Source organism: Nothobranchius furzeri, chromosome 3 (assembly GCF_043380555.1).
Source record: "Nothobranchius furzeri strain GRZ-AD chromosome 3, NfurGRZ-RIMD1, whole genome shotgun sequence".
Classification (NCBI taxonomy): Eukaryota; Metazoa; Chordata; class Actinopteri; order Cyprinodontiformes; family Nothobranchiidae; genus Nothobranchius; species Nothobranchius furzeri.
Window position 1 is genome coordinate 50532028 of NC_091743.1, and position 15000 is coordinate 50547027.

The window sequence follows — 15000 nt, forward strand, 5'->3', positions numbered from 1 at the left end:
TCACAAGACACTGGCAGTAAAACCGGCTGTCAGGTGTTGACACTGCGGGCAAAATCTACAGCTTCTTCTTTCTGGATGGACGGGACAGAAGGTGGTCTGCCGCTCCTTTGACATCCGCCTTAATGTTGGTCTATTTATAAATCTGTATCAGCCAAACTAAACACATGACTGGACACTTAGAATGCCACACACTTAAAATATAAGCAGCTGACTCACTGGGGACACACACTCAAGACTCTACAAAGAGCTTTCCTTACACACTCTCACCACACCAGTCACCTGCTGGTCAGATAGTGTCAGAGATGCATGAACAGGCAGATGCTTTGGGCGATTTTACCAGATTTTTACCAGTTTAGATGCATTTATACACTTAAATCAACAGATTTACTGCTGCTTAAATAAAATCCTTCTCAGATCATTACAATAATCAAGTTACCCAGGTGATACATTTTTATGACTTTGATAAGGTTTTTCTGTTTTCCACAAAATGTTTATTTTATTGATAATAACTCGCTTATATTCTCAAGTGTACTTGTCAAACGGACTGATTGCTGCACAGCTACAAACCTCCTCAGCCTGTCTCTTTAATCTTCCATCATCTGTCGTCCTAAAATAACCTCTCTAAGCCGCCCGCCAGGTCCATGGTGTGTTTTTTTCTACTGCAGCTCATTTCTGTTCCACCTTAATCAATGTCAGGTCACCTAGTTCATTTTTTAGCAAACTTCTAAAGCTGAGGAAACATCTTACCAAACAAATAAAGTTGCCAAAATAAATAAATAATGATCATTTCATAGCTAAGGTTTTGGCTTTAAAATGAATTTCACCAAATCAGCAGCAACCATTAGCTGGTTGGGTCAAGAAGGGAATGAAAAAGCAAGCTGTGTTTTTGTCTTAAAGGGTAAGTCACCCCCAAATAAACTTTTTTTTTTTTTGCTGATAAACTATAAATGAGTGTCTAATCGTAATGTAGACATGTGTAGTCAGTAATTTGGCACTTTAGTAAAAATTTTAATCTGCGCAAAACTGTTAGTGTTGAATCATCTTCAGGTAAAAACTCTGCCATTGCTATTGGCTAAGAGGTACACCATGATGTTCGCTGGTACATTATGACGTCGTAATGCTGTTGTGAGCCTGTGTGTGTGTGTGTGTGTGTGTGTGTGTGTGTGTGTGTGTGTGTGTGTGTGTGTGTGTGTGTGTGTGTGTGTGTGTGTGTGTGTGTGTGTGTGTGTGTGTGTGTATTTGTTAGGTGCTCTGCCCTCTTAGTCTGCCAGGCAACATTTGTTGCATTTTTCAAACAGGAAGTGGGAGTGGAGTAAGACTCTTTTGGGGGTGACTTGCTCTTTAACTAAACAAAGTTTTGTTCCCATAAATCAAATAATATTGCTATGTTAAAGGGGACATGTTATGCCTTTTTAAAAGTTATAATAGCTCTACAGTCTCATTGAGTAAAATAATGCGTAGAATAATTCAGTAGTGATTTTTGACAACAAAATAAAATCAACCCAAACAAAATTTAATGCACTTAAGTCCTCTTTCCCCCAAATATTAAAAACCTGAGCTCCTAAATAAGTCCAAACAAAAATAAATATAAACAACTGGACATTTGATTTCTTCTCTCCACCAGCTTTTATTTAAATTTGAACTAAAAACCAACAAGCAAATTAATCCTGTATAAAAAGTTTTACATAATTTAATTTGACTTTCAGGAAATTTCCCCCATCTAAAAATAACTAAAACTTTTATTTTGAAGGCCATGTTAACAGGAAAAGCTTACCTGGTTCAAACACAGGTATGGTGACGTCATGGAGGTAGAGAAAAATGTGGATCTTATCTTTCAGTTTGTGTCTTCTCTTCCAAACCACTGGTCTTTGAGGTTTTTGTGAGTAAACGTTTTATTTATATCCTGCCTGATTATGCTAGATCACCTGTTTTGTTGCTGTTGGGACTAGCTGAGCAAACAAGAGCAGCTGGTTACACTGATGACAGACAGAAAAGTTTATGGAGTTGCAGTCTAAACCTTTACTACAAGATTTTCTTTAAAATAAAGAAAACAAGTCTGATCCTGAATAATAAAAAAGGAATGGAAGGTAAAATCATTCAGATTTTAATCTGAGAAGAGTCAGGATCTAGTTTTACAGTTCACCAAGGGCAGGCAAGACATATCGTTGCTCTCATGTCAGTAATGTTGCTCTGCCAGTTGTCTCAGGCCAAATTAGTAGAATTCAAAGTGATGAGTTTAGCATTTCCTGTGTCAGTGAGCTGGAAAAAGAGTTGGCTTGATTTGCCTTTACCGTATACGACCAGAAGGAAGGAGGCTTTCATACTGAAGTCAATGCAAAATGTCCTGCAGAGATTTAGAGTTCCTTTTTAAACTTAAAGGGGTGTTTACTTCTGCTTTCTCAAAAGCTGCTTCCTTATTTCTGTAGCTGTATGGTGGCGTGTGACGGAGTAAAAGCAGCTTCAGCTGAAGCTTGTTTGCACTCGTATGAAGAATTCAGGAGTTGTAGGCTGAGTTTTTATCATTGGTCCAGGTTATGCTGTTTGTTTTTGAACATTGCAGGAAGCCTTGGTGACATTTTGGCCCAACTGGAGAAGATTCTGACTTCAGCTCTGGTGAGGACAAACAAAGAGTTTTAAAGAAACTAAATTTGTGTTATAAGCCAGTTTTGAAATTCATAGTGCCATTATAGCCCTTCTAAATCAATTTAAAGCAATAGTTCATGTCTTAAAGCTGCTTAAATGCTGGCTGCATAGGAGCAGAAATGCTTTCATTAGTTCTCCTGTTTCTTCCTCCTTTTACTTTCATAACTGCTGTCAACATCCAGGGTGCACACGCATAAAACAAGAACAAGCATAAAGTGGTTCTGTCGCTGTTGTAGTGAAGATTTTTTAAGGCTTTCTTCTTCTAACTTATTTTTAGTGGACAACACACACACACACACACACACACACACACACACACACACACACTGGCTTTTCCCATCTGTTTTCTACTGGTGGCTAATGCAAGAAATAGGGGTAGAAGACTATTTTCATGTTTAAGCTGCATGTTGAATTTGGAGGGACCATTTAAAAAATAACAATTGAAAAATGGATTTTCAGTCAACTTGTGCTCAATGTACAAGATCTCTTATTAACTGTGTGGATGTACAATAGTAAGATTATTACTGTATTTTTAAGGAGGTTGGTTTCATCTTTGGAGGGGCTGAAGCTCACCCTAAATAGGCCTAATGACCTCCACGGGTGAGGCCAGGGAGAAATCAGTGACATTTTCCAGGAGAAGTGGGAGGTTACAGAACCACACTGCTCCAATAGAAGAGTGGGTGCATCTTTGATCCCTGTCTGTGGTTTTACTTTATGTATGGAAGTAATTCCTACTGTGTTTGTCCCAGCAGCAGATCTCCAGGTGGGATGGAGGAAGCGTACAACCAACTGTATCAGCAGTTTCTCAGCCTGAGGTCCCTTTGTCTGAAGCAGGCAGCGCTGCTGCATCAGCTCACAACCGCTCTGCAGAAACAGCAAGGTTTGGGCTTCAGTTTAAATGCTCCTAAACATCATGTCACTAAATAAATTGTGCATATTCCCCTTGTTGCAGGTGCGCCTGTTCTTATTGGAGAGGTGAGTGACCTGATTTCCATCCCGGTGCGATGCAGTCATGAACTTCCTCCATCTCTTCACGAAAAGTCCCAACTGCTGAAGGCTGCAGAACAATGCCGAGTAGATCACCCCTACAGAAAAGTAGGGACAGTCTCAAGTCTCCTTGCAGAAGATATGTCAAAGCTCAGTATGGACACACCCAGTCAGGTGTTTATGCTGACTTCAGACCCATCCAGATACCTCGGAGCTTCTTCCATCAAATTAAAATCTGATGAAAATCCTCCTGTTGAAGACAAGGCCCAGCGCACGGCTAGGGTTAGCGTCTCTGCTGGACAAAAGTGTCTCTGGTCCTTAAATGACTACTTTTAAAACTCTTCTCTCTCCTGTGTTGTTGCCAGATGCCCATGACCGGCTGTTCCTATCAGGTCGATGACCTTCTCAACCAGGCAGGAGCAGCGATGATGTCAGACGTGGTGCTGCACTCTCATGTGTGCGAATTCTGTCAAGCAGTTTTTCCTGGAGACTCGACCACAAGTGGGGAGTTCCTACGACATCTCCACACTCACATCACCTAGACCCAAGTCCCACTGTCTCTGACTTAAGCTGTGATGGACGTAAACTGTCTTGGAAAGGTGTTGCTAAGCAACGGATGTTCAGGAATGAACGATGTAAACAGACGGCCTTCCTCTTTTTTAGCAAGCATACACTCAAATAAACTTCATCATATCACATGAATATAATGACAAAGTGACATCATCTTCATTTACCCTTGATTGTTTTAATTCTATTTTTTATTAGTTACTGATGACTTAAAGAAAAATAAGTAAAGTCTGGTTTAGATCTGGTTCACTAATGATTAATACCCTCAAAGTCTTCTCTGAATTCACAGTATTTGCCCTGATTTCTTGTTTCTGTAAAATTTACTCTAACACTATAAAACTTTAACACTCCATCTAAATGAGTCTGCATGTGTTTTAGTTCATTTGCAAATACTTACATTTGTTTTCTTTGATTCTCTTCTTGGTTCAAACACAAAAACTGATTTTTGATTTCCAATTGTCTAAAAAGGTGCAGTAATTTCACCTTTTTATTTGGACTAACTCTGTTTATTCTAATTATGTCAAAATAAGTGTTTATTGCATTTTTGCTTTTCACTCCCCTTCCATCCTCCTATTGCATAAACATTCTTCCATGGTTTAGAAGTTTAGGCCCATGCTAAATAGTTTGGATTTATTTTTATTGACATACTCTCGGGTCACACTTCAATTCAAATTCAATTCAATTCAAATTCAATTCAATTCAAAAATACTTTATTACTCCCAGAGGGAAATTGATTGCTGTAGTAGCTCAGGATAATAATAATAATCAAGTCATCAAAGAGTTATTGTATATTACAATGGCTGTTGGCAGGAAGGATCTCCAGTAGCGGTCAGTGTTGCAGCGAAACTGAAGAAGCCTCTGACTGAAGACACTCTTCCGTTGTCGGACAGTCTTGTGAAGAGAATGCTCAGGGTTGTCCATCATTTTCTTGATTCTCTGGAGAATCCTTCTTTGCATAATCTCCTCCAGTGGTTCCACGGTCGTCCCCAGAACAGAACCAGCCTTTTTTATTAGGTTGTTGAGCCTTTTCAGGTCCCTGCTTCTGATGCTGCTACCCCAACAGACGATGGCTGAAGAGATTACACTCTCAACAACAGACTTGTAGAAGATCTGCAGCATCTTGCTACAGACATTGAAGGACCTAAGCTTCCTCAAGAAGTGCAGTCTGCTGTGTCCCTTCTTGTAAACGGCTTCGCTGTTCTTTCTCCAGTCCAGTCTGTTGTCCAGGTGAACTCCAAAGTATTTGTATTCCTCAACCACCTCCACTTCTTCTCCCATGATGGAAACAGTGTTGGACTCCACCCTGTTTCTTCTGAAGCCTAAAGTCATCTCCTTTGTTTTGTTCACGTTCAAGGTCAGATGATTGTTTCCACACCATGCCACAAAGCGCTCCACCAGCTCTCTGTACTCAGCTTCCTGTCCATCTCTGATACACCCGACAACTGCAGAGTCATCTGAGTATTTCTGTAGATGGCAGGTCTCTGATTTGTACTGGAAGTCTGAGGTGTACAGGGTGAAAAGGAATGGTGAGAGTACAGTCCCCTGTGGTGCTCCAGTGTTACTGATCACCTGGTTTGATGTGCAGTTCTTCAGCCTCACAAACTGTGGTCTGTTCGTCAGGTAGTCTTTAATCCAGGCGATAGTTGAGGCCCCCACCTGTGTCTTCTGGAGTTTCTGGCAAAGTACATCAGGCTGGATTGTGTTAAATGCACTGGAGAAATCAAAGAACATGACCCTCACAGTGCTGCCTGCTTCGTCCAGATGACAGTGGATTGGTTGAAGCAGCTGGATGATGGCATATTCAACTCCAACTCCATGGCGATAAGCAAACTGCAGCGGGTCCTATTACACAAGTCTGTTGCTGAATTTAAAATGAAAAAGTACCTCAGAATTGTGTTATCTTTCAGGGAAAATCCAATCTAGAAATATAGCTTTAAATATGTATCTGTGGCAAAGGTGTGGACTCGAGTCACACGACTTGGACTCGAGTCAGACTCAAGTCATTATTTTAATGACTTCTGAATTGACTTTATAAAATCTATAAAGACTAATGACTTGACTCGGACTTGAATGCCAATGACTTGCGGCTTGAATCGACTTACATCTGTTGACTTGATGATGACTTGAGCATATTTGATATTTTAGCACGAAGTGACCTGACCTGGACAAATCATTCTTGGGTCTGGGTTTGATTTACTGCTAAATGCAGCAGCACTTTGTTTATAATCAGTTTCAGTTGCACTTTCTGCTTGTTTGAGCAAATAAATTCAGCTTTAAGAAGCTTTATTTCTGGAATTTATTTATTATCGTCATTAAATTGAAGTTGGACAGATGACTTGATTATGACTTGAAAATTCAAAGTTAAGGACTTGGACTTGACTTAGACTTCCACATCATTGACTTTGGACTCGACTCTGTTGTCTTTGACTTGGACTTGACCCGAGACTTGACTGGAATGACTCGTGACTTACTTGTGACTTGCAATGCAGTGACTTGGTCACACATCTGATCTGTGGTTAATCTTGATCGAATAAAACATTAACCAAAAGTCAACAATAAAGCTTGCTTCTTGTATAAGTTTAAAGATCTAAATAGCTGTCAGTGACTTCTCGTGTCTCGTCCAGCGAAGGCAGCGGGATGTCAGGTTGTGGGCTGAGTTGATGATGAGCTGGTTGGATGATTATACTCTGAGCGTCAGCTTGGCAGCTAATCTGGACGGCTCAGAGCGACATCGTTCTCAGACACTGATTTGCTCCAATGTGACAGGATAATAATTTAGTGGAGTTCATGGGCTTGTGGGGGCTTTAGATGTGCAGAAATATGCTCTGAAGCAAAACTATTTGCAATTTAAATGTTTAGTTTGGTAAAAATAAATGTCTTGAAGTTACCATCTTTATTGCAGGTTATAACACATCTAAAACGCTCATCTGGATGATCGATTTGAAAACAATATGACTGTTTCTGGTCCGTCTGCTGTCGGATGCTGTTACTCCGGAAATAACTGCTGCTAAAAATAAAGCTGCAGCTTTAACTCTAATTAGTGATGCTGACAGCTGACTGATGACACCAGCTCCTCTTCTCTTCAACGAACAGTAACTTGTTTAATAATCATTTAAAAGAGTTTGTTTTTATATAATCATGTGATCAGAAAACCATTGAGCACAAACACAGCTGACGGTGACAGAGTGAATACATATGTGTTGGGTAAATGGAGAATCTGATGTAACGGTGCTACTTGATGGAAAAAATGTATCAGGAAATCAAACTGGAAAAGAAATATTCATCCTTTTGGGAAAAAAAACTTTCTGTGTTCATTTTTTTGTGCAAAGATCTTCAGACATTTCTTTGTTTTGAAATATTTTAAACTGGTCTCGATCACTTTGGACTCTGGCTGCATCACCTTCAAATAAATGTTACTTTCTGAAGCCACAAAACTTTCAGACTCAAGTGTTAAGTCGGCACATAACAGACATCTTTAAAGGAATATTCCACCCCTTAGTGAAATTTCGTCGACTGCCATATTCCACAGATTCCAATAAGTGGGATAAAGCATCTTGCAAGCAGCCCAATCACTCTCCTAGTCGGGCAGTATTCCATTAGCTTTAGCCTTGCAGCGGTGGCTTTGGCCTAATTTATATTCCTCCGTCAACTGGAGTGCGGAGTTGCACACATGTATTGAGATATTTCCCCTTCAGACTTCTCCGTCACCCGGGGAGGGTTACAAAGCCATTCCCTGCCAGGACAACAGAGGACGTAGAGCTTTTCTGGGGTATCCTGCCACCTTAATAGTCACATTTCCTATCCAAGAAAGTGCATTTACTATTCTGATTATATTGTGTTTTTTTTATTTCAGAGACTTATTAACATGGACAAATGTGTGCCTTTTTGTCCTCCACCTCTTCATGCAATTGGCACCTCTAAACTCACGTTTCTTGTCATTTCCGTCCACGAATAAAACACTTGCTGCGTACCTTTGTACTCCTTCAGTCACAGGTGAATAAATAGTCATATTTTTCAGTTTGTTACTAAATATCTTTTTATCTTTTGAGGAGGCAACATTGGTGCTGTTGATGTGTTTAAAGGAAGCAGCGCCCTGACCAATCACAAGCTTGCGGTCTTCGTCTCATTTAACGAATGTTTAGAAAAGTGGGCTCAACTCCATTAGTCCTTGCAAGCCTGATGAAGAGCCCTCGCAATGACAAATAACAGCGTTGCGTGTCTCTGTACTGATGCAGACGGAGTATAAATTAGGCTTTGCAGGGGTGCTAGTTGTTACCATTCACTTACATTGTTTATGCTAAGCTAAAGCTAACAGAATACTGTGATGTAATGACAGTGTCCCACCTGTCTAAATCTGTTTAATATGATAACAGGCTGAATTTCACTTACGGGTGGAATATAACTTTAAAAAGAACCAATTCTAAATGGGGTTTTGATGCAGTCTGTCCTAGAAACATAATTTATCCTCAGATTTTATTTGAATCTGCTGAAAATGACACATATTGACTCCTAAACAAGGAGACTCCTGAAACTCTGACAGATTTCTTCATGTAAAACCATGACTTTTTCTTCTCTTTACCTGCTCTAGCTAGTTTTAGTCCTGACGTTTCCTTCAGCCTTATCTTGTATATGCTCTCATGCTGAGGTGCAGGGACTGGACTGAGAAAATCCTTCAGAAACCCTGAAGAGAGTCAGACTGGTGGGGAGGGAAGTACAGAGACATTAACCCTGGAGAACCCAAGAACCATTGTCTTCTTTGGAAAATTATGAACTACGCATTAAAAGACTTATAAAACTTCACTGAACACCAAAATATCCACTTTTTCAATATTAACCCTTTATTCCCTGATTTAGGATTTGGGTCATATTTGACCCATTGGGCTTTAGGCATATCATTTTAAAAAATCACAATAACAAACACTGTCAGTGTAAACTATTTTAAAGTTAGGTAAATAAATCAACCACACAGCTACATTTAACAAGTTTTTTTTTCTCAATTTGTTGCATGTCAGAACTGGATTCAGTTTGAAACAAAAGAACACGAGGCACAGTTTTCACAGTCACTGCAAATCAGTTTTGAGGTTCTTGCACACAGTTCAATGATGGCAGTGTTCCTTCTTGACAGGCCAATGGGCGATTTGGTCAAAACGAACATCTGCTCTCTTGTAAACTCAAACTAATTTTTGTGGTGAAAAAAACCCCAAACCACGGGCATTTGCTTATCCATGAACTCACACTAGACATTGTGGTAGTCTTTGAAGCAATTTCTTTTTTTTTTGTTGATGCAGAGTGGAACAGCACATTTTTCACAGTGCATTTCAGTTTTGAGGTCCTTGCACACAGCACATTGACGGCGATTTTCCTCCTTGACAGGCCAATGGGCGATTTGGTCTCAATGAACATCTGTACTCTTGTAAACTTGAATACATTTTTGTAGTGGCGGGGAGGAGTGGCCAGAAGTTGTTGGCCTACCCCGACTTCTTGCTGTTCCAACTTGAACCAAGCCTTCAGCAACCAAACCCTGAAACTTGCAAAGTTTGAGTACTTTTGATGTTGGGATTCCCTGGGCCTCACAGTCACGCTGGTAAAGAAGCCATGCATTGATCACCGCAACAGACAAAAATACCAGAAAGTATCATATACCAGCGACGGGTCTTGATGGGAAACTTCCAGCGTGCAAGATGTGCATCCAGCATGTCAACTCCTCCCATGGAAGCGTTGTACTCCTTGATGATGTTTGGCTGATCAGTGTTGATGTACTCTTTTTTTGGACTTGTCTCAGTGGCGGGCTTTTCCCAAAGGCTCTGGTCCAGCATATGTTGACATAAAAGTGACTGCTTTTGTGTCTTGCCATTTCAAACACAAGAATTGGTGTTAGACTCGATTTGATGATCATATGATCCACAGCCTTTCTTGGACAGGTCTTTGTCTGTCATCAGGGTGCACTTTGACATGTGTTTTTTTTTTTCGAACAGTTCCCGTGTCGTAGGTTCCCTTTGCCAATAATTTCTCAATGAGGGGCATTGAAGTGAAAAAATTGCCAGCAAAAATCAGGGAACGTACTTTCTCTGCAAGCGAGTCGCATAGCTTCACCACAATGTCTCCACCAACTCCCGACTGACTCTTCCCTTTTTGCTCATTGGCACCTCCTTTTCCCTGATATATATCAAAATTGTGCAGGAAGCCAGTGACACAGCAGCGACCCCACGCTTTGAATCCCCACGGATGTGGCTTCCGTTTGATGTACTGCCTCATGCCACCAACATTTCCTTTGTACGGCACCATCATCTTATCGATGGACTGTTTTTGGCAAGGCACAATAGTCAAACATTGTGTCCGAAAAGAATCCAAAAATGGTCTTAGTTTCCACAGTCGATCCTTTTTTACACTGGCCATTTCATTGTCTACAAAGTGAATGACAGAGAGTAGCTGGCTGAATCGGTTGCGACTCATTATGTCTGCCACAGGCACATAATGAACTTTGCTTTCCCAGTACTGACGTACTCCAGACTAGGGTTGTCACGGTATGAAAATTTAACCTCACGGTTATTGTGACCAAAATTATCACGGTTTTCGGTATTATCGCGGTATTTTTTAAACGGTGTTGCATATGTTCAGAAAGCATTGATAGTCCTGTTCCACACAAACTGAAATAGTTTAGAAAAGGTTTAACAGTGTTTATTAAACCTAAAATAACACAAAGCCTTAGCAAAAGTGCAACTTTTCACAAGTAAAGGAACAAATAGCTTATTTTTCTGGAACGTGTTACAGTAGTCAGTGCAGGTTTAAATTATACAAATCCAAACATTCAAAACATAAACAATATGTAAACAAATCAAAGAAACACCACTTGTTTTCTCATATACTTGTTTTCTTCATTATCAAAATGAAAATCTGAAACTCCAGTCCACACTTGCCTTGAGCACTGTACAAGTCAACCTTAAAAAATATGCATTTAAAATAAATAGCCTCTTTAAACAAATTACTAAAATAACTACTACACTATGTAATCAAATCCAAATGTCCAAGTATAAATGGCATTGAATAAGTAAACAAATCAATGACAAGGAACTAATTGTATATTTCTCTTCATCATCAACAAATAAGATGCTTCATCCAGCAACAGGGTGTCCGTGACACGGTTTAAATGCTGGCAGAGGACGCTGCGGCTGCAGTATATAGTGACTCGTTGCATTCTCCCTCAACCAAAAGTCCTCACGTCATGCATTTAAGCTAAAATGCTCATGTTAACTTACCTTGCACTGGCTGTAGAGACGTGGGTGATGGTCACGCAGATGTGCCATTAGATTCGAAGTGTTGCTGCCTTTTGCAGACACTTGTTTCCTGCACGTTCTGCAAACGGGATAGCCGTCTTCTATTAACTGTCCCTCAGCATTTTTCAGAAATCCAAAATATGCCCATACTTCCGATTTAGTCTTCTTTGAGGGCTGATGGATGTCCTGGGCGCTGCCGTCTCCTCCTTCGGCCATTATTTCAGCTTCAAAGTTTTGGTGCCGTTGCAAACTAAAAAGTGCGTGTGCGCGCCGCGGGAACTTCAGCTGAAGCGACGGTGGCTGGTAAGGGTCACCGCGCCTAAACCGCGGCCACGGTAAACCCACCGAGATAATTTAGTTTATTAAAAACTGGACGGTTATTTTTATTGTCAACTTTTTTACCGGGGTTTACCGCTATACCGGTTACCGTGACAACCCTACTCCAGACATTTGAACTAATCCCATCTTGAGATACAGTCCAAGACCTTGTTCTATCTCTTTTACTGAAGTGTCAACACATTTCCCATGCTTTTGAACACTGTATTGATTGGTGTGCTCAACAATATTTTCCAACATGTCAAGGGAAACAAAGCGCCAAAAGTAAACCAGTCTGTTGTGGCATCCTGGTACGACTCAACTTGTTCACCAAGAAAGTTCACATAGGGCAACTCAATGCCTTTCTTTCGCCATTTATACATTTTTGCGGCACGATTTGGCTCCATCTGTATGCTAGCAGTCTCAGCAAATGACACATCTTCATCACTGGACGAGTGATTGGATGAGTCACTGTCTCCGGCAGAGGATTCACCACCATCACTTTCATGCGTTTGATACAATTAATCAGAATCTCTGTCGCTGTCGCTGTCCAGCTCAGGGCCAAAGTCACTATCACCAGCTTCGAATTGATCCAATACTTGTTGTGCAGTGAACTTTCTCTGGTGCCTTCCCTGCCCTGAAAAGGGAGCAGCCATACTCCCTGAAAATATATATTTACTTTATTAGTCTCTGACCCTGTACTACTTAGGTAACTTAATAAAATGTATTATACAAATTAATTTATTTCAAGGCTTTTGTCAAATACAGGACTGTAACCATTCTCCATCTACAATGCCACTCAAAGAACCAAAGGGTCATTCTTGGCCCACTTTTAACTAGCTTAGAGTGTCTAATTTTTACAAAACGAACATAAAACATTTTTCTAGACATTCTGCAACTTATTACAAAGTAGATTAACAAACAAAACACAATTTTACCAACCTTTGATTTTCTAAGAAGATGATTTTCTGGGGGAAAGTTTCCAGCTCAACAAAACAGCATGTGGTCAGCCATCTTCTAACTACCACTCTGGCTCATGTCAGTTCAATCAGCATCCACTAGATGTCTCTATGCAGGGGTCAGAAGTGGCACTTAGGTATTTAGAAGATAAATTTGACCGTTTTTTTTTTCCTTTGTACATTTTGAGCAGCGGCAATTAACAGTGGCCAAATTATTAAGATATCTTTAAAAACTTTTGCACAGTTGCTGAAATTTCTAAGTGTGTGGAGGTGTTTCAGTGTGGGTTATAAAACAACCCTGCCCTCTACGAGCCAGCAGACTCATTTTACAGCTTAGGATGTTTTCTTTTAAAAACCCCATTGTGTTTGACTTTAACAGCTGTGGCACACAAATAAACCAACATTAATTTATGACTTCAAATCCTCGAAACTAAGCCGAATTTGGATAATCCAAAGATTTGTGTGTCTTCATGCTCTTTTGTGTGTGTGTGGGGATGAGTGCTGATGACATCACCGCTACTGGTGAGTCACAGCAGCCTCGCAGCTCAAAGCTGGAAGCACCCGAGCAGCAAACAAGATGACAGCAGGAGTGTTGCTGGCTGTGTGACGCAGCTCCTGCTGCCTATTCCACACATCAGAGCTGCCAGGAAAATAAAACCATCCTCTGAAGAATACAATACAACACCGGCTTAAACCATTAAAGAACATTTATTAGGATATAACAAAATAAATAATCTGTTTTGCAACATAATAAAACCGAGGAGGTGAATAATGATCAAGAGACAGGTAGGTGTAAATGAAGAGCAGCAAGTAGCCTCACTTACTTCTTGATGAATGTAGAAAAACAACAAAACATTTGAAGACGCTTAAATATTTCACTGTTAAGGAATGATAGTTTGATTGACCTTGAAGGAGCTGCTGTGTCAAACATGAAGCACCGCGTCTGATTTTCTATAATGAAAGAAATTAGTCCTTCAGTACAGAAATGAGTGACTTTTAGAAAGATGAGTTAAATATGTTAGTTTAGGTTACTCAGATACAAACATCTGGAGGTTTCTGCAGCTAAAACAAATCAGCAATCCAATAACTTCTAGAAATTATGTTTTCACTTTTTCATTATTCTCTGTGAATCTACAGTATTTATCTTTAGTGAACAATACTAAGGTCCAAATCAGAGGAAAGCAAACATCTGAGTGTATCTCCGCTACTTAAGAGCCTTTGAGCAAGACATGGTCTCTAAAAGCATCTGGGTTGTTAGTTCAAGCAACTCAGATAAGTAATTTTCTTTTAAATAATGAAAAAGATCCAGGCTTTTTTTTTTCATGCACATGCTAGGATTTTTGTTTTTGACTCAAACAGAAGACATCCGTCACTTGAGACGCGAACTGGACTTCACTCAGAACCAGAACGTCGTTTCCTGAGGTGAAGAGCTTCAGAGCAGCACGCTGTAACCTGATTTCTCCGTTGAAAGCACACTTCCTCTGCAAAACTATGGAATGTTGCACAGTGAGTAGGAACTTCAGAGTGAGTTTCCAAAGTTGCAGTGCCCCCTGCTGCTGTGTGAAACTCGTTTCATCTGTGGCAGGTGAAGCCTCTCAGACTGTGGTGCTCACAGGACTAAGATCTTCCCAATCAGAATCACAAATCTCTCCTTTTGACAGCAGGACACCGTAACATGTAAACAAAAACCAAAACAAAAGATGCTTCCGCTGGCTACCACATATAAAAACAGAACCTTATTCTAGAAATCAGCGCATAAATTCTGAAATATTCTGCTGTGATTTTGTCCCATCTCCATCAGAAGAAGTTGTGACTCATTTAGTGGAGTTTAAAAAGTTGTTCACGGGTCTGAGCGAGCATCCTTTCCCTGGTGAGGGAGGCTCATTTCCCCCTCTGGTTGGAGTTGATGGTTGGATCTTTGGTGACACAAGGGCTAATGGTCCTGCACACTGTTATAGATGTTTGCCGCTCCGCTTTAACGTCGTGATCTGTGGAAAAAATTGAGTTTTTAGGAGTAGACTTAAAACCATCAGGAGTTTGTTAAAAAGAAAAACCAATTAAATGATTATGTATATAAATTACCCTGAGAACCCTATAGTAATAGTTATTATAAAAGTATATATTATAGTATTATAAAAGAGAATAATGACACAATATGATCATGCAATGTGAAGCAACATGATTATGATGATGTGGTGTAATATGGTTAAATATTAGACAATAACATTCCATACTATAGCTCAGCAGTAGCTCAG

General features: G+C 40.1%; 2 protein-coding genes across 7 annotated transcripts in view; one reads left to right on the forward strand and one right to left on the reverse strand.

Moving 5' to 3' along the window:
• The window catches only part of zgc:113184 (uncharacterized), an 11047-nt gene extending 6492 nt beyond the window's left edge, over positions 1 to 4555 (forward strand). Inside the window, exons 1-5 of one of the 6 annotated variants that reach the window (XM_054750109.2) lie at positions 1763 to 1879; positions 2561 to 2613; positions 3393 to 3523; positions 3596 to 3912; positions 3996 to 4555. In XM_054750109.2, coding sequence (XP_054606084.2) covers positions 3412 to 3523; positions 3596 to 3912; positions 3996 to 4172 — 606 coding nt within the window. In that variant the 5' untranslated portion in view covers positions 1763 to 1879; positions 2561 to 2613; positions 3393 to 3411 and the 3' untranslated portion in view covers positions 4173 to 4555. Of the gene's footprint in view, positions 1 to 1762; positions 1880 to 1932; positions 2614 to 3392; positions 3524 to 3595; positions 3913 to 3995 lie in introns of those variants that run through there. The other 5 variants (XM_015959609.3, XM_070549295.1, XM_070549292.1 and 2 more) reach the window with 5 other exon arrangements.
• A 9895-nt stretch (positions 4556 to 14450) lies between these two features.
• Positions 14451 to 15000, reverse strand: part of nab2 (NGFI-A binding protein 2 (EGR1 binding protein 2)) — an 11768-nt gene continuing 11218 nt past the window's right edge. Inside the window, exon 8 of the mRNA XM_015959607.3 lies at positions 14451 to 14733. Within this exon, the coding sequence (XP_015815093.1) occupies positions 14627 to 14733 (107 nt within the window). The 3' untranslated portion in view covers positions 14451 to 14626. The remainder of the gene's footprint in view (positions 14734 to 15000) is intronic.